This window comes from Paroedura picta, chromosome 3 (genome assembly GCF_049243985.1).
Source record: "Paroedura picta isolate Pp20150507F chromosome 3, Ppicta_v3.0, whole genome shotgun sequence".
Classification (NCBI taxonomy): Eukaryota; Metazoa; Chordata; class Lepidosauria; order Squamata; family Gekkonidae; genus Paroedura; species Paroedura picta.
Window position 1 is genome coordinate 44,211,403 of NC_135371.1, and position 22,728 is coordinate 44,234,130.

General features: G+C 41.5%; 1 protein-coding gene across 6 annotated transcripts in view; it reads left to right on the forward strand.

Moving 5' to 3' along the window:
• The window catches only part of DNAH12 (dynein axonemal heavy chain 12), a 164,965-nt gene that overhangs the window by 100,545 nt on the left and 41,692 nt on the right, over positions 1-22,728 (forward strand). For all 6 annotated transcript variants that reach the window (XM_077325482.1, XM_077325484.1, XM_077325485.1 and 3 more), the window contains 14 exons: positions 1,306-1,484; positions 3,284-3,476; positions 4,263-4,424; positions 6,474-6,668; positions 8,911-9,044; positions 10,788-10,950; positions 11,591-11,671; positions 12,771-12,947; positions 13,191-13,322; positions 15,899-15,988; positions 17,203-17,343; positions 18,031-18,272; positions 18,707-18,854; positions 20,481-20,626. In XM_077325482.1, coding sequence (XP_077181597.1) covers positions 1,306-1,484; positions 3,284-3,476; positions 4,263-4,424; positions 6,474-6,668; positions 8,911-9,044; positions 10,788-10,950; positions 11,591-11,671; positions 12,771-12,947; positions 13,191-13,322; positions 15,899-15,988; positions 17,203-17,343; positions 18,031-18,272; positions 18,707-18,854; positions 20,481-20,626 — 2,183 coding nt within the window. The remainder of the gene's footprint in view (positions 1-1,305; positions 1,485-3,283; positions 3,477-4,262; positions 4,425-6,473; positions 6,669-8,910; positions 9,045-10,787; positions 10,951-11,590; positions 11,672-12,770; positions 12,948-13,190; positions 13,323-15,898; positions 15,989-17,202; positions 17,344-18,030; positions 18,273-18,706; positions 18,855-20,480; positions 20,627-22,728) is intronic.

Below are 22,728 nucleotides of genomic sequence, written 5' to 3' on the forward strand. Positions count from 1 at the left end.
AAGTAAGTGCAGAGATCAAGTTCCATAGTCTTTGTTCCATTCTAGAATTGGAAAAGAGTTCTTTTTATGATGGTGAGATACGTTTTTTGTAAAGCTGTTCTAATTATTTCCTTAACATATCAAAAGGCAGCCCCATGGGAAGTGCATAGAAATAATTAATCTGGATGTGATCAAAGCATAGGTAATTGGCATTGCTTTTCCAGAGCAATGCTGGCAAACCAAACTCAGATAATTAAAGACATTGTGAATGTTTGGAAACTGGTCTAGCAGTATCGTTCAGCCATGGTAGGTAACATTTTTTAATCATGCCATTAAAAAGCAACATTTTCCTGTGAAGATGTTGGTGTGTTGGCAAACAAAGGAGTGGGAAGAGATATGGGTTGCACTTGACTGAATGTGGCTGTATATACTGGGGCCAATCCAAGCCCATGCACTACTTCAGTGTCTTCTGAGTTGCTTATACAGAATAATAGCCCTGTATATTGAGCAAATGGGTCTTATGTGCTGCTGCTTGACCTATGTACTGGACCTTGACTACCTTTGCATTAAGCTATTATCCTATGCCTTTGGGGGAGTGCTGCACTGTCTAAAAGAAGCTTACCCCTTCATTTCCTGGTTACCTTTATTGTCACAGTCAGAAACACACAGTGTTTTGTGTTTTCAGCTTCAGGGACCTCATTCTTTTCTGGATCCAGCTTCAGGGTCCTCTTTTGCCCATTATTAAGTCCAGATATCTGCCCACGACACCCCCTGATTCACTTGAATTTGCTGAAAAGAAAAAAAAACAATTACATATTACGCTGATATTGATGATTCTTTCATCCAGTTCTTCTGGAGATCAGTCCTAGTAGCTTCAAGTAGTTGTAGACTAACTTGGGGGTACAGCAACTCAATAAGTGGTGCTGGCAGGGTAGTCCAGTCATGTCTCCTTTTTCATTTGGGTTAATAAAAAAGTTATACTTTCCGGCATACCTGGGAGTCACTATGCTGCAATCACTACTTTGTTTATGTGCCTACGCTCCCTCTCTTGTTTATTCTTTTGCTGTTTTTGCAATTAGCATAATCCATCACAGTATACTATCAGGTGTAGCAATATCCTTCTTTTAGTGCTCTAGCATCCAAGAGATTAGTCAGATCCACGCTCATTCAGCTTCAGCAGTGGTGCAGCTCTTAGACAAATAAATGCGTTCTTATTACTATTCTTTAAATGGAGTAATGTAGCATAACTTCTGTTTGCTTATGGAATTGTATACCCACAAATTTATTATGGAACACTGCTACAAGCTTTTTATTTTTGGCTCACAGGTAAATGAAGAAAATATGAGGAACCTGCTCTTTGGAGACTACATGAATCCTGACCTTGAAGGTGATGAAAGACTTTACATTGAAATTCCAAATGTGCAAGTATTCAGTGATATCGTGGAAGTTTGCTTGGATGAATATAACCAAACACACAAATCAAGAATGAATTTAGTAATTTTCAGGTACATTACTATTGTTTATATGAATATACTTACATGATACTCTATTTTGAGGTTATCCAGTTTATTCACATTCAGAGCAACATGTTTTTTTTTCTTCAGAGACTGATTAATACTACATTGAGCAGCTTCCTTTATGCTTTAACATAGTTTCCCTGACTCTGAGCTTCAGGGCTACATGAGCAGCTTCCTTCAGGGAAAGGAAGCTGCTCATGTAGCCCTGAACCTGAGCAGTATTATGCACAGGGGCAATATTTGTGTGGGGGGGGGATAAGGGGAATGAATTTAAGACTCTATAGGATAGAACACAATTTAAAAAAATTATAGTACTAATATTTATTAAAGTTTAAAACCCAAGTCCTATCACATAGCCTCAATAAAATCAGTGCATGTATGCATGCCAGTGCCTCCACTGACCAGACTTGTTTCAGCGTTACCGCCTTTATCAATGATCAGGCATGAAATAAAAATCAGCATACATAAAATACAAGAATTACAAAGATTGCTATACAGTGTGCAAAACAAAAAGGAGACTGGAGCTAGGAAATGCATTCCTGATAATTCACATCAATCTAAAGCTAATTTTATATGCACACCCATGTATGAATATCTCAAGATACTAAAAATTGTTATGGCTTATTACTTGGAGGAAATTTGCCAATTTAATCCTAATCTTTGGTACTGTTTTTCGCTTCAAAAGGGGTGATCCTTTAGTTTATAGCGCTCTTTAGGTCTAGGGATGGGTAGGGAATTCGGGTTGGGAATACGTGGCATGAACTCTCCATTTAGGATCCTGAAGCTGTTAGATTCAAATAATCCAATTTCTTCTCCCTCTTTTGTTTACTTCTTCATGCCCAAGTATCCACATTCTGTGTTTCCTGGAGGGCAATGAATATGTTCAGTGTTCTCTGTTTATGACCCAGTTTTGTTGTTTTTCAGTAGTATAGGACCATCAAGTTCATTATTTCAAGGATTAATAAAGGATTGTTGTGATGCTCAGCCCTGGTAGCATACTCCAGTTCTACCCAGCCCATCCTATCTGCTTTCAGAGAGGGCTAAAGACATTGGCACACACTGGCTGTAGCCCCAGCCTGTCAGTGGTTCCAGTCACTGTTGGAATGGCTGCTATATCAACCAGCTGGGCAAGTGCACCTGTACCAAGGCAAAGGCCAAGCCCAACTCTGAACTAGTCAGTGGGCATGCAACTTCTAGTGACTTTGATGCAGTGACAGGCTATCCAAAGGGCCTGGAGGGTAGAGGCTGCAAGACGGCCAATGTGCGGCTCAGGAGAATCCAAAGAAGGCAGCTCCTGGTGGCCTGTGGGGATGAGATGGGAGAAAGTGTGGAAGGAGCATGAAGGCAGAGCAGTGATTACACCAGCCATAGAAAGTAATGGGATTGAAGTTGGAGGAGGCTGGACCACAAGTGGGGAGTGATACCTTGGGTGGGTGCCTAGGATCACCAAGAAACAGTTGGTTTCTGTAAGGAAGGAGAAAGAGCAAGGCTAGGGAGTCACAGGTGCAGCAACTACAGGACAACCAGCCCGAAAAGCCAGGTTCAAGGTGGAACAAGAATTAAATATGTGTTGTGTTGTCTGTGGTCATGATGGAGGGTCAAGATGATGTGGATGTAATTACAGAGGTGCATACAATCATCCAAGAAGACTTTGAGATCATTGAAAAATATATTATTGGGATTTAGTATGAACATGGAACTTTTTGTAAAGAGAAATTTAGAGGGGGGGACTGAGTTTGTGTAAACCCAGATATAGATACTTCAGTTTTTCATTATTTTTATGATAGATATGTACTTGAACATTTATCTCGCATATGTCGTGTGCTGAAGCAATCAGGAGGTAATGCCCTACTTGTTGGAATGGGAGGAAGTGGCCGCCAGTCCCTGACTCGTTTGGCTACATCCATGGCAAAAATGAACATTTTCCAGCCAGAAATCTCTAAAAGTTATGGAATAAATGAATGGAGAGAAGATCTAAAGGTACAAGTTTTTCACTGTTTAATATGTTTTATATTTGAATCAAGATGTTCATTGAACTGTATTGTTCTATGGGAGTTACAATGTAAATCGTCCTGATCTGAAAGGGAAGGTGGTGTATAAATAAATATCAACATAGGTTGGCTTAGGAAGGAACTGGTTGTTTTTATATTGTTCAACATTATTTATTCAATGGCTATATATAATCTCTGATAGTAATGATTATGATAATGATAGATCTGCAAGTAGTTTTATTGACTATATTGTGATATGGTTTATTGATTTTTACAGTTGATTTCATTGGACTTATTAAGTATGTTGTAAATAGCCTTAAGAACAAAAGAGAAGGAAGAAATAAACTTAACCGAAAAGATACTAAGAATGCCTCAAGGTTCGAGCTACAGCAATATTCTGTAGCATAAATATTCTTAGGGACATTTTCAGTTGAAAAGTGGTATATAAACAAATTAGGTAACTGAATAGTTTAGGCTCAGAATATTTTATGTAATTATTACATCAACAATTCAATAAATAAAACTATATTTAAAGCATGGAATATGGCATGGAACAGAAATACATGGGAAATAACCTAACAGTATATTTTCTTGAAAACATTTAGTGTATATGTGTATATATATCCAGGCAGTTTTTAAAGATGAGGTGAGACAGACAGAGCTCTTTCCACACTGAAGAATCCATCACATCAATATCTTTGAAAACTTACGTTTAGATGGTATACCTCAATCATAGTATTTTTGCCCATTATTTCAATTTTGTTGTTGCTTTTAGACCCTTCTGAGAAGTGCAGGCATGAAGGGCTTGAAAACTGTGTTTCTAATCACAGACACACAAATTAAAGAAGAAGCCTTTTTGGAAGATGTTGACAGTGTGCTCAATACTGGAGAAGTTCCAAATATTTTTGCAGCTGATGAAAAACAAGAAGTTATGGAGGTATCCCTATAAGAATGTTCTTAAAACATAATAAGCACATGCTTAAGCACCTGCCAGTTTAGTATGATTTTATCCCTTCCTTCCTAAAAACTGGACTTAAGAGCCAGCTTTGTGTACTGGTTAGGAGTTCGGACTTCTAATCTGGCGAGCCGGGTTTGAGTTAGTTGTTTCCCCACATGCAACCAGCTGGGTGACCTTGGGTTCGCCAAAGCACTGATAAAGCTGCTCTGACCAAGCAGTAATATCAGGGCTCACCTACTTCACAGGGTATCTATCTGTTGTGGGGAGAGGAAAGGGAAGGCGACTGTAAGCCACTTTGAGACTCCTTTGGGTAGAGAAAAGAAGCATATAAGAACCAACTCTTCTTCTTCTTCTTCTTCTTCTTCTTGATGGTGACAAACTAGATGATGTGATGGTGGCCACAGAGCCATCCTTTGGCACCCCATACTATTTTAGAAGAGAACTTCGCTATTTAAAAATTGCCATGAGGGCCTGATCAGGATTGGGCCTGTGGTGCAGCAGCAACAGGTGACTGGGGTCCCTCCCATAACTTTTAAAGTGCTCAAACACCCTCCCACAATTTCATGCTTTCCTTTATCTTAATTTCTATTTCTTTACTTGTTCCATTGTAAAAAAAAACCAAAATCCTACCATGGTATACCAGACCATAACTCTATCACTCTGAGGTAAATTTTCCCTCCAAAATAAAATGCTCCCTCAGTCTGAGCTGCCCTTGTAGCATGGTTTCTTTGTTACAAAATAAAGCCGATTGTCCTATCTTGTCACAGACAGATTGGCTTTAACTCAGCCTGGAACTTTTTGGGATTGTGTAACAGCCCTAATTCCTTTAAACCCTTTTCAGAATGGCACTGTGACTTTTGTTATCAACCAACAAAATTTTCATTTTATTTGACATGGAGGGGAGGGTAGCTGGATTGTATAACAAGTTTTGTTATACAAATTAGTTATTTGACAGTTTAAAGTTCTTTGTTACAGGCTTTTAAGATGTACAGAGGCTTTTTTTTTAGATGTTATAGTAATAATAAAACCTTAGTTTTGTATCCCGCCCTTCCTAGATATCTATGGGTGGGTAATTACATGGTATAAAATAATCAACCACAGAATAAAATCAAAATATCAATAATTAAAGCATTTATAATTTGAACTGCCGTGGGGAGAGGTTAAGATCTTTGGCAGGACAGATCTTCCTTTTATTTCAGCAGTGAGGTCAGCCTGTCTTGGTATTCTGTTTGGACCTCAACCAGAAGTCTCATGCAGGACTGTGATTGAGGCCAATCTCACCCCTTTTGGTCCAGGGATCCTAAGCAGGTTTTGGTCAGATGACCACAACACTCTTTGAGGGATGTAGTGGAAAAGGTGGTCCCATAGATATATCAGTCCCAGACTATTTAAGGGCTTTAAAGGTTAATATCCAAACCTTGAGCCTGAGTTATGCAGATGGCATAGTATTAGTGTCATATGTGCCCTCCACTGGGTCTCCATGAGGCACCTGATCTGCCACAGCTTGAACCTGGTATAGTTTCCGGAGCAGTTTCAAGAGAAGCCCTGCACAGAGTGAATTGCAGGTCCAATCTACAGGTGCCCATTGAATGAATCACCCTGGCTATGTCTGACACCGAGAAATAGGGTACAAGTTGTCATTAATTAATATGATTTATATACTGCTCTCTGAAGCAGCTCAGGATAATTATGATTTTATTTGGGACAAATCTTCTTCATTGGCTAATATGAGTAGATAGTAAATTTCAATTGAGCCTTATTCATATACCAATTAAAAATTAGGAACATACCAGAAAGATTTCTAATGCTGCTGTCAGAATTAGGTTATTACAGTTAATTAGAAGGCTGCTCACATTTTAACTAGTACAGTTGCTGTGCTTTTTCTCAGATATTTAATATGGAGGAAGATATCTTGAAGTCATTTGGAAATATGATGTTGTGCTATGATTTTTTATTTATTGGTTTAATTACTTTCCAGTATATAATATTTTATAACTGAATAATTTATTAGAGTCCATTGTATTCTAGGGTGTTCGTGCAGTAGCCCAAGCAGGCAGTAAACATGAAGAGCTCAGTCCCTTGGCCTTATTTGCTTTCTTTGTGAATCGCTGCAAAGATAATCTCCATGTTGTCGTTGCTTTCAGCCCAATTGGTGATGCTTTTCGCAACCGTCTGAGACAGTTCCCATCACTTATCAACTGCTGTACTATTGACTGGTTCCAGGTTTGTAGGGGTACTGAAACGAATGGGAAATACATAGTTCATCAGCAACTTCATCAATACCTTCTAAGCTTTATATTGCTGTTCTTATATATGGTACATTTTCTGCCAAATTGCAATAATTGTAAAAAAAAACCAAAAACTATCACTCCCATAGTTCTGAGAGAGGAATCAAGCTTTGAATGTGTATATATGCATACATATATATTTATGTCTGTACGCATATACTGTTAGTTATGTCACAAGAGTGAAAAAACATATAAATAGTAGATATGACATTCAGAAAGCCTTTTCTCCTCAAATTTTAACAACATCAGTACTCTGAAGAAATGACCAGTGACTCACAAAAGCTCGTACCCTGTAACATATTTTATTAGTCTTTAAGGTGCTATTGGATTCTTGCTATTTTCTACTGCTACAAACATGGCTACCCTTCTTGATTTCAGTATCCCAAAATACATTTGCATATCACTGAGAACTGACTGGTGTCAAATAGTTTGTTGTGTGCGATTTTGTCTGGAACTCAGTATGCTTGTATTTCCTGCTCCATATGTAGTGATTCTTCTCTTCCTAATTCCTAAATGCTGAGAAAATCTCAAGAATGGCCATAAAGTAGCTAATGTGCAGGATAATAGAACAGCTATGGTCTCAGGTAAAGCTTTTAAATTAGCTGACAAACTAGTTATATATGATACGTGACTACAATGAATCAATCAAAGACCTTTATTGGCATAAGCTATAAAACAATTACATAAATACGTATCAAGATAAAATTCCCATTTAATTAAATACAAAATACTTGTGAGGGGTAAGTGACCCATTCATTTAACTTAATGAGTACAATGTGCAGTTCACATGAACATATAAAGCTGCATTATGGGACCATCTGCATGTCAAGCAGATATTCTATCACTGAACCGTGGTCCTTCCTCAACCAGACAAATTGCTTTACCAACTAGGAATGGCCATGCACCACCAACCACAGAATTGAAATAGAGCTATCAATCTGTCAGTTCTTCCCATGTCTGAGCTGGGTGACATTTCCTGTGTTGAATCAAATTAAATTGCAGGCTCTACTCCTGGTAGTGCTCTTCCATTAATTCCTTTACATTTCAGCTTTGCAGTTTCCCTCCCACTGAATCCAAGGACTTTGGTTACGTGGAAGTTTCCAGATGAGATATGGAAATACCACTGCCAGGTCACTAAGTGGCATCATTTATGGTCAGAACTATAATGCTCTTTTTGAACCTCTGACTTTCATAATACTTACAACAACAAATGAAAAGTAAATAATAGTCAATTAAATGAGGAACAATTTGAGCTTCCATGATCACCAACAGAACAAAACTCTTCAGAAGGAAGAAAAGAAACAGGAAGTTGAATTTGAATAATGACAATGTGCACTTACATGGATAGCCTAGGTTAGCATGATCTAATCAGATCATGGAAGCTAATCAGGGATAGCCCTGGATAGTGTCAAGAAAGTGTAGGGTTACTACACAGAGACCCATTATGCATGGCAGCAGCCACACTGAGCTGCTGCCAGGTCCTTAAGGTGGGTGGCATGCCCCCACCACTTCCCGCATATGCATGGGGATGGGGAGAATACCCAGGCGTACGTAGACTGCCCAAGCATAATATGCGAGCACGCACAATGCCGGGGCTTCAAGAGCCCAATGCACTGTGTGGCGATGGCAGCAGTGGGGGCTCCCACTACACAATAGCAGGGGAGTGGCATGCCGCTCTCCCATCAAGGTAGGGGTGGGGGAATGCCCCAGCCAGTTCCACAGCTGGCGCCAGAGGGCTGCAGATGTCATCCACGGTATTGAGGGGAATGCAGGAGTTCCTGCATTCAAATACCATGGGCTATCCGGGGCACTGGGCCAGGGGTGGGATGGCAGCAGTGTTGTGCATAATCGGGGATTAGCCCCACTGACCTGCTGCCGCCACCCCAGATTACCCTCCCCATGCATAATAGGTCAGAGGAAGGCAATGACAAGCCATTTCTGAACATCTCTTGCCTTGACAGTACTATGAGTTACCATAAGTTGGCTGTGATTTGACAGCAGAGTAAATAACTAAAATGACAGTGTGTCAGATGCAATTGTCTATAATATGAACTCTGGCTTCTCCCTTACCTAAATGCTAATTTCATGATGTGCCACTAAGGACAGAGTCAAAAGTTGTATTTCATTAATATTGAACAGGGGATCACCAGTAAAGGTCATATTTTTCCTGTTTTCAGCCTTGGCCTGAGGATGCTCTTGAACGTGTGGCTATTAAGTTTTTGGAAAGGCTTGAACTTACAGACAATGAGCGGCAAGAAGCTGTTCCTATCTGCAAACACTTTCATACTTCTGTGTTGACACTTTCTGCAAGGTTGTATTTTGTATATACATTTTTGAAGCAGCCTAATATAATATGTAGGATACTCAAAGAAAGAAGTTAGGCATATTTATGTCACGGTTCAATGATGAGTGGGTGGATGGGAAATCTTCTAATCTAAACAAAGCTAAAATGTTTCTGGGGACCCCCCCCCCCCCGAAAAAATACTATTCATTCAACAGTCTGCTTTGATTTATCATATTCATATTGCTATAGACTTTCCGCTTCCTCAAGAAATGACAAATCCCAGAGACAGTGCAGCCTGTGTAGGTTTCCTTTGAAGAAGAGAATGCTGGAGACTTATGGCTCCTTTACAATATTTGCTTTATTTGCAAATATATGGATAGAACAGAATGGATACTCCTACATGGCAGCACCTTTGGTATGCCACCTCAAGTCTCCAGAGAGGGAGTTCCTTCATTCCAAGGAGATTCTCACACAGTCAGTTCACAGATTTCTTCCACAGTTTCTGTTTCTGACTCTAGGCCTGCTGTAACCATAAATTACAGACATGTTTACTGTAATCCTGTAACATCTAATGGTTTCGCCCTTTAAAAAGCACCACCATGACAGCATCTTAATCTGGAAATAGACCTGTTGAAAGAGACAGCACTAGAAATGCTGGTTGTAATCAATGTTGCTGCTAGTTTTAGATGTGGTTTTAATATGTTATTAACACTGTATGTCCTGCGTTGATGTTGTACACTGCCCTGAGCCAAATAAAATAAATAAACAGCAATCTCACAACAACAGATAGAATCCAAAATATCACTAGGAAATGAAGCTTGTGAAATAGGGCTTTTCTTGCCTTCCTTGTCCCACTGTTGCCTAGTGATACCCTTGTTGAATTCTGCTCCTGGGACCCAGACAGCCCTCCTGAACAGCAGGAGCAGGGGTTTGAACTGAGTGTCTGCTACATGAGTCGGGGATAGGCAAAAATTACCCTTCCTCTGCCAACGGAAGTGTTAGTGGTGTAAGGTAATGGTAGTACAGTGCCATTGCAGTAGTAGAAAAACATCTTTGAAGCCAGCCCATGAGTACTGGATTTTAGGAGTAATTACATTGTTTATAGCAGCCTCATTACTAATCTTTAAGTCCACTAAAGTGAATCACTAGATGTTAAGTTACTTCGGCTGCAAGGAATCAATCTAAAAGGCTACAAGTTAGACCTGGGTATTAAACCATAAGTTGCCATAAAATGTATGTTTAGACCAACAAAGTTTTATTCAAGGTACATGTACCTTGAATATAGCTTAGACCTATATGGACTCAAACTTAGTTCTGCTGCTTCAGACCTACATGACCACCCACCTGAATCTAACTTAGAGTGAGGGGCTAAAAATTTGCTTTGCCAGCCACTTTTCACATATAACACAACCATATGCCACAACCATTTTTCTCTTGAGACTTCAGGGCCACGAATCAGTCCAAGCAGGAGAAAAAACATCTGGGAGATGGTTTTTGGACATAGGCAGGGGAAAGATTCAGTATATCTTTCCCACACACCCATTGTGGTTAACATTTTTTGCAAGATAAGAAAGATTTCAGGACTAAGCACCAAAAATGGGTAACAACTATAAATCCTATTGATTGATTGTTCTGGGAAGCCCTTAGTGACACAGATGTTTTGGAATTTTACAATGATATTCAGCTAAAACAAGAGTTCCTGTCATTGAGCAAATGGATCCTTTTTTAAAATTTTTGATTGTATCTAAAGATTATTTTCTCATGCCACAGATATTTGGAAATGTTGGGACGGCATAATTATGTCACCCCTACTTCATATCTTGAACTTATTGCATCTTTCCAACAACTCTTGACTTCAAAACGAGACACTGTGATGAGGGCAAAAAAACGATATACTAATGGTTTAGACAAACTGGCTTTTGCTGAATCTCAGGTAAGTTAATTGTAATAATACATCCTTAGCAACTGTGGCTTAGCAACAGCTCCCCTCAGCACTCTAAAATGCCTTGTTGGCTCCATAGCTTTTATTATTTTGCATGTCCACTGTTGAGTGTTTAGAACAGCCTTTCTCAACTTTTTTACCATTGAGAAAACGCTCAAACATTCTTCAGGCTTTTAGAAACCCCAGAAGTGCCACCATCATGCAGAATATAGTTGGGAAGCACAGCTATGTGTGTGCCCACCCGGTGGCCCTTCCCAACCCCCTCCAAGCCCATCACTGACCATTTTAGGAGGATGGGCAGGTCAACAAAGCCATATATGGTCATATCCCCCAATAAACATTTAACAATTTAAAAAAATATATTTTAAATTAATTAGCTCCCATCTATTCAGGAAACCCTTCCAGGGTCATCAAGAAACCCCAGGGTTTCAAAAAACCCTCGTTGAGAAAGCCTGGATTAAAGTATATCATCTAATAACTTAAACAGGGTTTTTAAAAAAAGGATAAAATTAATTAAAATGCACATGTAAATTTTGAGAATTCATAACTTAATGGCTTATATGAATGTCATTTTCTCTATTTCAATGTGCAATATTGTAAACAACTGATGTACAAGTGCCGTTGGTTTTAGGTTGGTGAAATGAAAAAAGAACTGGTTGATTTGCAACCTAAACTGGAACAGGCTAAAGTGGACAATGCAACTATGATGAAGGTAAGGTTTTGCTCTTAAAAATTTACAGTTTTACAGCTTGCTCAAATGGTACAGCAGTAGCTTAAACTAGCATGCTATACAAGGCAAACAGAAAAGTCCAGTCTCCTGTGCTTCAGGGCTGTTCAGTAGCAATTTTTCAGTGGATGCCATATCATTATTTATATACATATGCAGTTTCATTTGGAACCTTTCCTTGCCCCCCCCCCAAAATGAAATGCTTCAGTGTCAGCTGTTATTAAATCTTCCTTGTGTAAGAAGATGTAATCATCTTTTGCCTTTCCAGAATACCTCATTCAGTTTTGGATCTCATATCCCAATCCAGTAGCTTTCCCCCACCAAGCCCATACCACGTGAACCTGAGTACACCCCCCCCCAATCAGTTGGGATCCGAGCCTGTCCTAAGAATGCCAACCTTCAAGTGATGGCTGAAAATCTCCTGGAAATACAAGTGATTCACAAGTGACAGAGCTCAGTTCTCCTAGAGAAAATGGCTGCTTTGGAGGATGGACTCTCTATGACTTTATATTCCATTATAGTCCCTCCTCAAACACCACCCTCCTCAGACTCTACCCTCCCAATATGTCCAGGTATGTCCCAACCTGGAGCTGACAACCTAGCCTGCCCCCACAAGTACAGCAGAGTGTCAAATGAGGGAAGGGCAATTATTCATCTGGATATTCCCCTTCGGCTTGCACTGAGGCATACCTTGTGCCTTACGGAGATAATTTCAGAAGGTAGCCATTTTGGTCTGCAGTAGAAGAGTTAAGTTCAGGTCCAGTTGCACCTTAGAGACTAACAAGTTTTGGATATACAAGTTTTCAAGAGTGAAAACTTCCTTACTGATACCTGATTGAAGGGACCTTTGTCTCTTGATAGCCTCAACATATTCTGGGTCTCCAAGGTGCTATTGGACTCAAATCTGTGTGTTTACTGGGCATGCCTGGAGTTTGTAGGGTGTGATCCTTGCAATGATTTCAGCTCTTTTCTCAGATGCCACCAATACTGTATTACATTCCCCTTTTTTTCTTAATAAATGAATGAATAAAATCTGTTAGAGCTATATTGGGCTCTGTTACTATGTTCTTTGGTGGTTTTTTAGGTCATAGAGAGAGAGTCTGCAGAAGTAGAAGCCAAAAGTAAAACAGTGAAAGTGGATGAAGAACTTGCCACAGAAAAAGCAGCAGAAGCCCAGGCGCTAAAGAATGAATGTGAGAGTGACCTTGCTGAAGCAATTCCAGCCCTAGAGGCGGCACTCTCTGCACTGGACACACTGAAGGCAAGTTCAATCAGTGTCATCAGGACACATGAAAACAAGGCTAAAACAGAACATAGCCAGAAAGGCAGGAGAAATAAGCATTATTTTGATGACCTATGAGTGGGTGGATGGAGCCGGTAAAGAAGGGAGTGAAGAAAAATATTAGTGTGAGAGCAGCAATTCTGCAGTGGAAGCTACACAAAATAACTCAACACCATTTCCAGCAGTACAAATTGTATTGTGAATGAATATATTTTGTTTTAGCCTGCAGATATTACAATTGTGAAATCAATGAAGAATCCACCTTCTGGCGTTAAACTTGTCATGGCTGCCATCTGTGTCATGAAGGACATAAAACCTGAAAAAATAGCAGATCCTGCAGGAATCGGAGGCAAGGTAAGATTGATAAGTGCCTTCATGTGATACCTTCCTGTTTGCAGAGAACATATGTCAAGGGCTTAATAAAAGAACATGGTGGAGATGCATGCACTGAAAGGGGATCCATACTCATAGCTTCATCTTCTATAATTGTGCAGAAAACTGCCCAAAGATTGTGATTTGGATTCTTAGTAGGAATATCCTTCAATAAGTTGTTCCACACACCATATTAAAAATCTAGCGGAAATGTAGAATGGGCTTGTAAAAAAAAAACTATTTAAGAGAATAAGGTGAATACTGCCTTAACCAGTGGTCCCCAACCCCTAGGCCGAGGACCGATACCGGGCTGTGGATTAGTCGGTACCAGGCCGCAGCTCCTCCTTGTCCTCGTCCCCGGCTGCTGCCTTGCCACTCTGCCGCCAGCTCACCTTTGGTGCTCTCCAGCGGCTGCCATGGCTGGGGCTCCCCCTTCAGCGTGGCACTGTGCAGCTGCTGCTGACAGTGCCCCCCAGTGGGCGGTGGTAAGTCAGGGGCGCCAGTGGGGAAAGCAAGTGGAGCAGCGGCTCAGGCAGCAGGGGTGACATCCCTCGCCAAAAGACTAACCTCCCTCTCGGGCCTCAGTAAAATTGTCAAGCGTTGACTGGTCCCCAGTGATAAAAAGATTGGGGACCACTGGCCTTAAGTACTAACAGTTGTATAGCCCCATTTCACCAGTGTAGTCTGCATGGGGCTTTTTATCCGCTCCCAGCTCGAATAAATCCCTCCCGTCTACACTGAATTTGATTTCCATTTTGATTTTGGGCACTTTATATTTTCCCTGTGCAACAAACATGATTTATCCGCAGTGACCCTTCCTTTCCCCCATGGTATCCAGTAGTGGATATAAGCCTCAATATGTGAAAAACCACCATCAGTTGTGTAGATTTTTGCTTTTTGTGAATTAACTTCCTGCTCTGAAGCAGTCTTCCCTGATTGGCCAGGGCATCAGTTCAAAGACTTCCTGGTGCCCAGTTGCAAGGCTTCCCTCCCTGTGTAAAAGTGAGAGCACTCCTGAAGCCCACGCTTCTCTTAGCAGAGATTTGCCTCGTTCTCTGAGAGGCTGCTGTTGGCTCAGGTGTCAAAAGAGAAGGAATAAAGCACTAATGCCAGCTGGACTTCACCCGACCGCCCCAACCTTGCCAGTTAAGGAAAGGTAGTTCAGCTTCGTGACCAGCACTCCCCTCCCTCCTCTAAGCTTCCCCAATCAAGTGCAGAAAGCTTTCTGTTTTAATACGGGGGGGAGGGGGGAGAAAGACCTGGATTCAAATCGATTTGAATTCAGCAGGATTGACAGAAGAAAAAAAAAAGGGGTAAGTGCGGAATCAGCCCAGATCTTGGAGGCTAAGTATAGTTGTCCCTGGTCAGCATTCGGATGGGAGACCTTCAAGAAAGCTCAGGGTTGCTGCATAGAGGCAGGCAATGGCAAACCGCTTCTAAATGACTCTTGCCTTAAAAACTCCACAGGGTTGCCATGATTTGCTGTTACTTAACTACAAAAAGATAAATAATAATATAGGTTTTCAATTTCTTGAATTTTCTATCTGCTTCTTGTTTTGGGAGCGTGGTAGTGCTGTCAAACATCTTTCTTAATAGACATCTCAGTTTTAAAGATCGGTCTGATGTGATTGATTATGTCCAACTTGACAATCCTGATCTGTTTAGGAGGCTCTCTATAATATATGTCATGGTGTTGTGGGACACAGTGCATATGTTGCCCCCAGTTCTCAAGATGCATCTGTTAGTGCTACAGTTTATGTGATTTTTTTTGCCATAAAATTGCAGCTGATATACAACTACCCCATAGGGTTTTCAGGCAAGAGACATTCTGAGGTAGTTCGCCATTGTGTGTCACTGGATAGTAACCTTAGATTTCCTTAAGTGTCTCCCATCCAATTATTAACCAGACCTGCTTATCTTCTGAGATCTAACAAGAGTCTGTACTTTCCAGGCCAGGGCTTTTATGCAATGGGACTTTGATAATCTAGAGAAAACAAGCTTTGTATTAGAACATTATGCTTTAGAAATATGGTGTTGGAGACAAATGCTGCGAATAGCCAAAGTTACCAACAAGATCGTTTTAGAGAGGAGCAAACCAACTATGTCATTAGAAGGGAAGATATTACGGCTAAAGCTCACTTACTTTGGACACATCATGCGATCAAACTTGCTAGAAAAATCATTAGTGCTCGGCATGGTCAGCAGCAAAAGGAAACGTGGTCGCCAAAGGATCCGCTGGCTTGATACGATCAAAGCTGATACAGGGATGACCATGAACCAACTAAAAGAAGCAGTCAGAGACAGAAGCGCACGGTGAAGACTTTCCTATAGAATCGTCGAGGGTCAGACACGACTGAACGAATAACATCATCATCATCATCATTATGGGTAGAATAAGCATATAATGTATAGATAATTAGTGACAAATACATTGTTCTCTACATGTTCTGTTCTGGTGCTATCTGCCTAATGTGAGAATATTTTTCTTTCAGTTATAGAAACCATTTAACTTTTTAAAATAACAACTAATATTTTCACTTCTGCAACTTTATTTACAGATTTTGGACTATTGGGGTCCTAGCAAGAAGGTTTTGGGTGACATGAATTTTCTAAGAGATCTGAAAGAGTATGACAAGGACAATATTCCAGTAAGTTTTTGTTGTGTTATAATACATTATTATAATAGATTGTAATATTTAAAGTAGAGAATGGAATAATTCATTATTCTGTGTCTGATTTCTCTATACAATGAACTTTTAAAGAGATAATGATTGTGTTTCGATGACATTTGCTCCAGAAATGCATAGTTTCTCTTAAATGGGATAGGACCATAGCAGCCTTAAAGCATAGAGGTTCTTATTTGAGGAAGACTAAGACATCCTGCTAAAACACCTGGCTTCCAGCTGCCGCTTCCCACCTGCTCCTTGGCAGAAGCCTTCTGGGGGCTTCATCAAACCTTGGTTGGCACCTGTGGCAGGACCCACCTCTCCGCCACCACTGCCTACCCCCTCCCTGACAGAACACCGGTGAGCCCTCTCCAGGCTTCGGCTGGCCTGCCCATGGCAGGAGGAGGTGGGGTGGGGTGACTAGCACCCATTGTATTTTTTGATACAATGGGCTTTCCTGCTAGTAAATAAATAAATAAGATTGGGTGATACTACGCTGCCTTCCCTCCCTCTCCTTTGCATATCCAGAGGCAATTCAAACTTGCCACGAATCCTTAGTAAGAAGCCCATTGCAATATTGAGTTGAAGAACAGAGGGAAGGATTTTCTATTAGAGTAGAATGCTTCAGAGTCAGCTGTATTATCACAATGTAAAAATGATTGGGCTGGTCAGGATAGAACTATACATCACAAGGAAAATGTGAGTTATACAAGCATATAATATTAATACAAGAGCAGGGACAAATTTTGCAAGGAATGTGGAATGCTTAATTGCCCCCCCCCCCTTCTGATTCTCCTCTGCAACTGCTTACCAGGTCATTTTAAAGTGCTTTTCCCCGGCTGGGTTCTGATATTGGAAAAATGCCCAGCTTAGGGAAAAAGCAGTTCATGGAGGCCTGTTCAGGAGAGAATCAATAAAGATAGGCATGGTTAAGCAACTTTCCCTCCCATCAGCTGATTCTCCTGTGTTCTCTCCCCAGCTGCAACTGCATACTACTACTTAGATAATAGTATTTAAGGACATTGGTCAATCTGCCTGCATAACCATCATATTACTTGGCTACATATTTTATATTATTAATTATGCTTCCTATGCCATATGATAAGTGTAAATATATATTCTGCCTTGCAGGTGTATCCCTGCATATTCATTATCTCACCAAACACAGTTTTCAAATATAATATATTTTCACACAGGTTTCTGTCATGCAGAAGATTCGTTCTGAATATCTAACTAATCCTGAGTTCGATCCACCCAAAGTGGCTAAGGCATCCTCAGCAGCAGAAGGCCTGTGTAAATGGATTATGGCAATGGAAGTGTATGACAGAGTTGCCAAGGTGGGACTGTATACCTTCTTGCCTCTCTGCTTGGAAAATTCTAACTCCACAAAGCCCCATTAGATGAAGACCGCCATAATGGGATCTGGCTTAGCATTTCATTTCCAACAGGACCCAGCCAGATGCATCTGGAAAGCTCACAAACAGAGCATGGAGAAAGTAGCCCTTCTGTTGTTTTTCCCCAGCTTTGGCAATCTCCAGTATACTGCCTCTGAATATGCAGTTTCCATATAGCTGCCAGAGTGAAGAGCCATTTATAGACCTATCCTAGGGCTTTGTTCAGACATTTTGAAATTCATCGGCCAACACTAGAATTGGTTAAAAGTTGTCTAAAAGAAATCAAGCACTGAGCTTAAGTAGGTCTTGCTACAGCCATTAACTGGATGGGAGCTCAGCTCAGAACATCACAAAGAGCGTTCTGAAGGAGGAATAGAAATATGGCAGATATAAATTAACACAAGCAGATCTTCCCCCCTTCATATTGCTTATCTTATCATTGGGACTTGAATAAGAGCAGCACAATATGTTATTATGCTCCACTGGAACTTTTAGCTTTAAGTCGCTGAAAGGCTTTGTATCATTAAATTGTTTGGGTACGGCAACTAAACTTAATTTTGTAGGTTTCTTTTTATATTATATTTTTTTCTCTACCCATTTAGTGATCTGCTTTTAACTGTAATTGAATAGGTTGTTGCTCCTAAGAAAGCCCGCTTAGCAGAGGCACAGCAGTCTTTAGCACATACTATGGCCTTACTAAATCAAAAGAGAGCTGAACTTCAAGCTGTTGAAGATCGTTTGGAAGCTTTGCAGCAAACCTTTGCAGAAAAGACTGAAGAAAAAGCTCGCCTAGAATTTCAGGTGGATTTATGTGCTAAAAAGCTAGAAAGAGCAGAAAAGCTGATTGGAGGTCTTGGTGGAGAAAAATCCAGGTCAGAGAAAAATACTTTGCATTTATTCTAGCAAATGAAAGAAGTTTTCAACATGGTTTATATGTGAATATCTAAAACACATATGATAAAGTATACACACAGACATTTTAAACGTTATGCTTGCATGAAATGTGCAAAAATTATATTACATATTTATTTAGATGTCATATGCTGCTTTTCTTCTTTTCTTCATTTTATTATCACAACCTGTGCTGTAAGTGAGGCTGAGAAAGAATGACTGGCTAAGGGCACTCAGTGAGCTCCCATAAGCAGAATAACTATTTGAGACTGGGCCTCTCGAATTTTAGTTTAATGCTTAGTCGTAGTTTTTTAATAGTATGATCTCTAATTCTGATATAACAATTCCCAGGTGATGTACACCAACTAACAGCGATGAAGTAGTCATAGATGTTCAATGTTGTCCTTTCCTATAGATGGTCTCACGCTGCAGATGATCTTCAAAATACTTATGATAATCTGACAGGAGACGTCTTGATATCAGCAGGAGTAATAGCTTACCTGGGAGCTTTCACAGCTGCCTTTCGACAAACATGTACTAAGGACTGGAGCCAACTATGTAAGGTGGGTTTAAACCAATGTTTCTCATCCAGGGTTGCACATAACCCTAGTTCCTTAGCCTGCCTTGCTCCCACCTGCCGCTGCAGCCTAGCATTTTGGGCCTGGCAGCAGCAGAGATGGCTGCCACTCTCAGCCCGGTGAGTCCTCTTGGGATTGGTTGAGTGGGGGTGTTGTTGTTTTTTGGGGGGGGGTTGTCTAGGTGGGTGGATGAGTTGGAGGGAGAGAAGAAGGATGACATTTCACTTCTGGAGGCATGGCAGGGAGACATGGCCAGCAGACATCACTTCAGGGTTACCCCTAAGTGTGTAATATTTTTCAGGGGTTACTCCACAGTCAAAAGGTTGAAAAAGGCTGAGATAAACAATTAACTGTTGTTTTTTTGTTAGGTGGGGGCTGAGAGGTTTTTTTTTACTGCTCCAAAACAAACAGTCTTCTGCCATTTCTTATCTATACGAACTGAAAACATTAAAATGTCGCCAGTTGATGATCCAGTTGATATTTGATTTTATAATTTGCGACTGTTTTATTAATTGTTGTTACCCGCCCTGAGTGTAGGGTGATGATGATGATGATGAAGAAAGTGACAAAGATAGTTATTATAACTCATTTGTTGTAATTTCTTTTAATGTACAACATAATGAGAAATAGGGTCTGAGTCCAGAGGACCAGCTTGGTGTAGTGGTTAAGAGCGATGACTTCTAATCTAGCATTCCCCAGTCCTCCACATGCAGCGAGCTGGGTGACTTTCGACTAGGCACAGCTCTGTCTGTGAGAACAGCGTTGTTCTCACAGAGCAGTCCTGTCAGAGCTCTCTCAGACTCACCTACCTCCCAGGGTATCTGTTGTGGAGAGAGGATAGGACAGCTGCTTTGAGACTCCTTTGGATAGTGAAAAGCAGAGTATAAAACCAGCTCTTCTTCTCCATCATTTTCTTCATCATTTTCTTCTCTGTCTCACCTCTGTCTTCTAGTTTAGCTGTCAGTACCTCAGGAGAAATACTATGGCAAATATTTCCATGGGATATGTTTGACTTCTGGATAGGAGCAGACAGCACTATCATTGGTGTGTAGGGTTAGCGCTAAAGTTGGAGTTGCTCTTACAGCAGTGGAATGCTACTACTTTGGGTGGGTGTCGGGGAGTGATGTTTGCTGATTTCCCCCTTCCCACTGCAGGCCTTCCCATTGCCAACTCTCCACACTATTTGTGATTTTTGCCTAGCTCCAGCAACAGAAAATTTCAGAGGGATCAGTGGGCTGCAGTGGGAGGAAGGTTCCAACCCACAAGTTTGCTCCACTCATGGTACTTCGGATCTAACCTATTATCCATATAGCATTCAAGAAAACCATAGCCAAGGCTATGTTTAAACCTCTGCAGCTCCCAGGTTGCTCTTTTGAGCCCTGAAAAAATCTACACAGCATTTGTTTCTAAGCAGACACTTAAATATGGATTTGGCTGTATCTCAGCCAGAAGCAAAACAATCGTAGCATACAAAGTAACCCCTAAAGTTACAAATAGGCCAAAATGTAGTGGTTTGGGAGAAATATTTGCCAGATTGTCCTTTCCACTTCTGCTGTTAAATAAAAGATGCTAGTTGATTTAAGGCTGTTTAAAATACATCTGTTCTTGCAGGAGAAAAATATCCCTTGTTCTGAGAACTTCTCTCTGAGTAAGACACTTGGTGATCCGATAAAAATCAGAGCCTGGAATATTGCAGGGCTTCCAACAGATCAGTTTTCCATAGACAATGGTGTGATTGTTGACAACTCTCGACGTTGGTAGGTAACAAAAAGCTGAAACAACCTTAAACTTTCTGCGATAATAAGAGACACATGATTTCTGTATTGCCAATCACTATTCTTTCTTTTTTCTTTATCTGTCTCAGTTTTCTTTTTATGATACTGATGACACCCAGTTCTTTTTCTCCTTACTATCTGAGCTAGCTATAGCAGTTTTGTCCATGAAAAACTGTGTAAATGACAACTGGAGGACACTGAATTGAGGCTTAATCCAGACAAGACAAAGTTTTTCATGGTTGACTGTCAGTACCAATGGAAGAATGGAATGGAATTGCCCGTCTTGTAGAGAGTGACATTTTCTCAGATTCAGGTTGAGGAAGTAGTTAGATTTTTTGTCAGCTTTGGTTAGTTCACAGAGTATACTTCTTCCTGGGACAGAGGGAATTGTCCACTGTTTTATATTCCAGATAATTCCTAGTTGGAATATTTGGGGTTTGCCTTTTAAGTTTTTTTTAACAAGTGAAGACCCGTCAGTCGTAATACAGAAGAAAAAAGTCTCGAGCTGGCGATTGCAAAGTGATTTAATGTTCAAAATAATATCACAATGTTCAAAACAATTTCAAAATGGATTCCCATGTATAGTCCGTTTTCACTGCAATAGAAGAAGAAGAAGAAGAAGAGTTGGTTCTTATATGCCGCTTTTCCCTACCCGAAGGAGGCTCAAAGCGGCTTACAGTCGCCTTCCCATTCCTCTCCCCACAACAGACACCCTGTGGGGTGGGTGAGGCTGAGAGAGCCCTGATATCACTGCTCGGTCAGAACAGTTTTATCAGTGCCGTGGCTAGCCCAAGGTCACCCAGCTGGCTGCATGTGGGGGAGTGCAGAATCGAACCTGGCATGCCAGATTACAAGTCCGCACTCCTAACCACTACACCAAACTGGCTCTCTTAGAGAAATTACACATTGTGATGTTACTATTAGTAGACCCCTACAAATTTGGTCATTATGCGACCAGTTTGAGATTGAACTAAGACATTATAAGAGACTAAGATTTCCAACAATCATAAAAACACTGTTAGAGAAGATTGAGTTATTACAATACTGAGAATTCACTGATGAAGATATCAAAAACAGACTATACCTGGGAATCCATTTTGAAATTGTTTTGAACATTGTGATATTGTTTTGAACCCTTGCAGGTTGAGACATTTTTCTTCTACTTTTAAGGGTTTTTTTTGCAGGCTCAATCTATCTTTAACCGCTCCTAGCGGAGCGGATTAAATAATTCGGTAAGGGCCCCGAGGCCGGGCCCTGTCCATGATGAGGAAGGGTGCCGATAGGCCCCTTCCCCTGGACTGATAATCGGAGGGACCAATTGGCAGGCGCTTTGCGCCTACCGATTGGGCCCTCCAATTGTCTGTCCAGCGGCGCGCAGCTCGCAATTGGTCCCTTGCCGCCGGACTGACTAAACGGCAGGCGCTTTGCGCCTCCCAATCTGTCCCCCTTCCAGCTTGCCCACATGCGGCCAGCTGCCGCCATTACCTCTCTCGCTTTCCGGCCAGCCGGTCACTGTCTTGCCGCACGCCCAGAAAGGGCCAGCCGCCGCGGCCCTGGTGCCGCCTCCAGCCACGCCTGCCTCCACAACACCTGTCCCCGGCCCACACAGCTGGGAGTAGGCCACGCCACCACCCGACGCAGCAGTAGACGGCAGCGGCACCGGCCCCCGCCCCGCACGCACACGGCCCGCCCGGCCTTGGAGCCTCACCAACCAGTTGCGCCGCCACGGGCAGCGCCGCCGCCGCCCGTTACACCGCCTACGCCCGCCACCACAGACCCGGCCCCTCGACTGCGGCATCACCTCCTGCTCCACCGCCAAGGTAGGCCACGGGGCAGGGGGGCCCAGGACGAGCCGCCCCTGGGTCACATGCCGCCCCACGGCCACCCTCGGGTCCGGCCCCTGCCCCAGCAGGACTGCCAGACTCCCGAGCCTCTCTAGTGCCCGCTGCATTCAAAGTACAGCGGGCTTATTTACTAGTCCAACATAATGCTGCTTGGCTGATTTCTATTATTAGTCATAAAGAATATGCAACATGAATTTTTCATGAGTTTCTCTGATAATTTATTTGCTTTGGGACTAAATA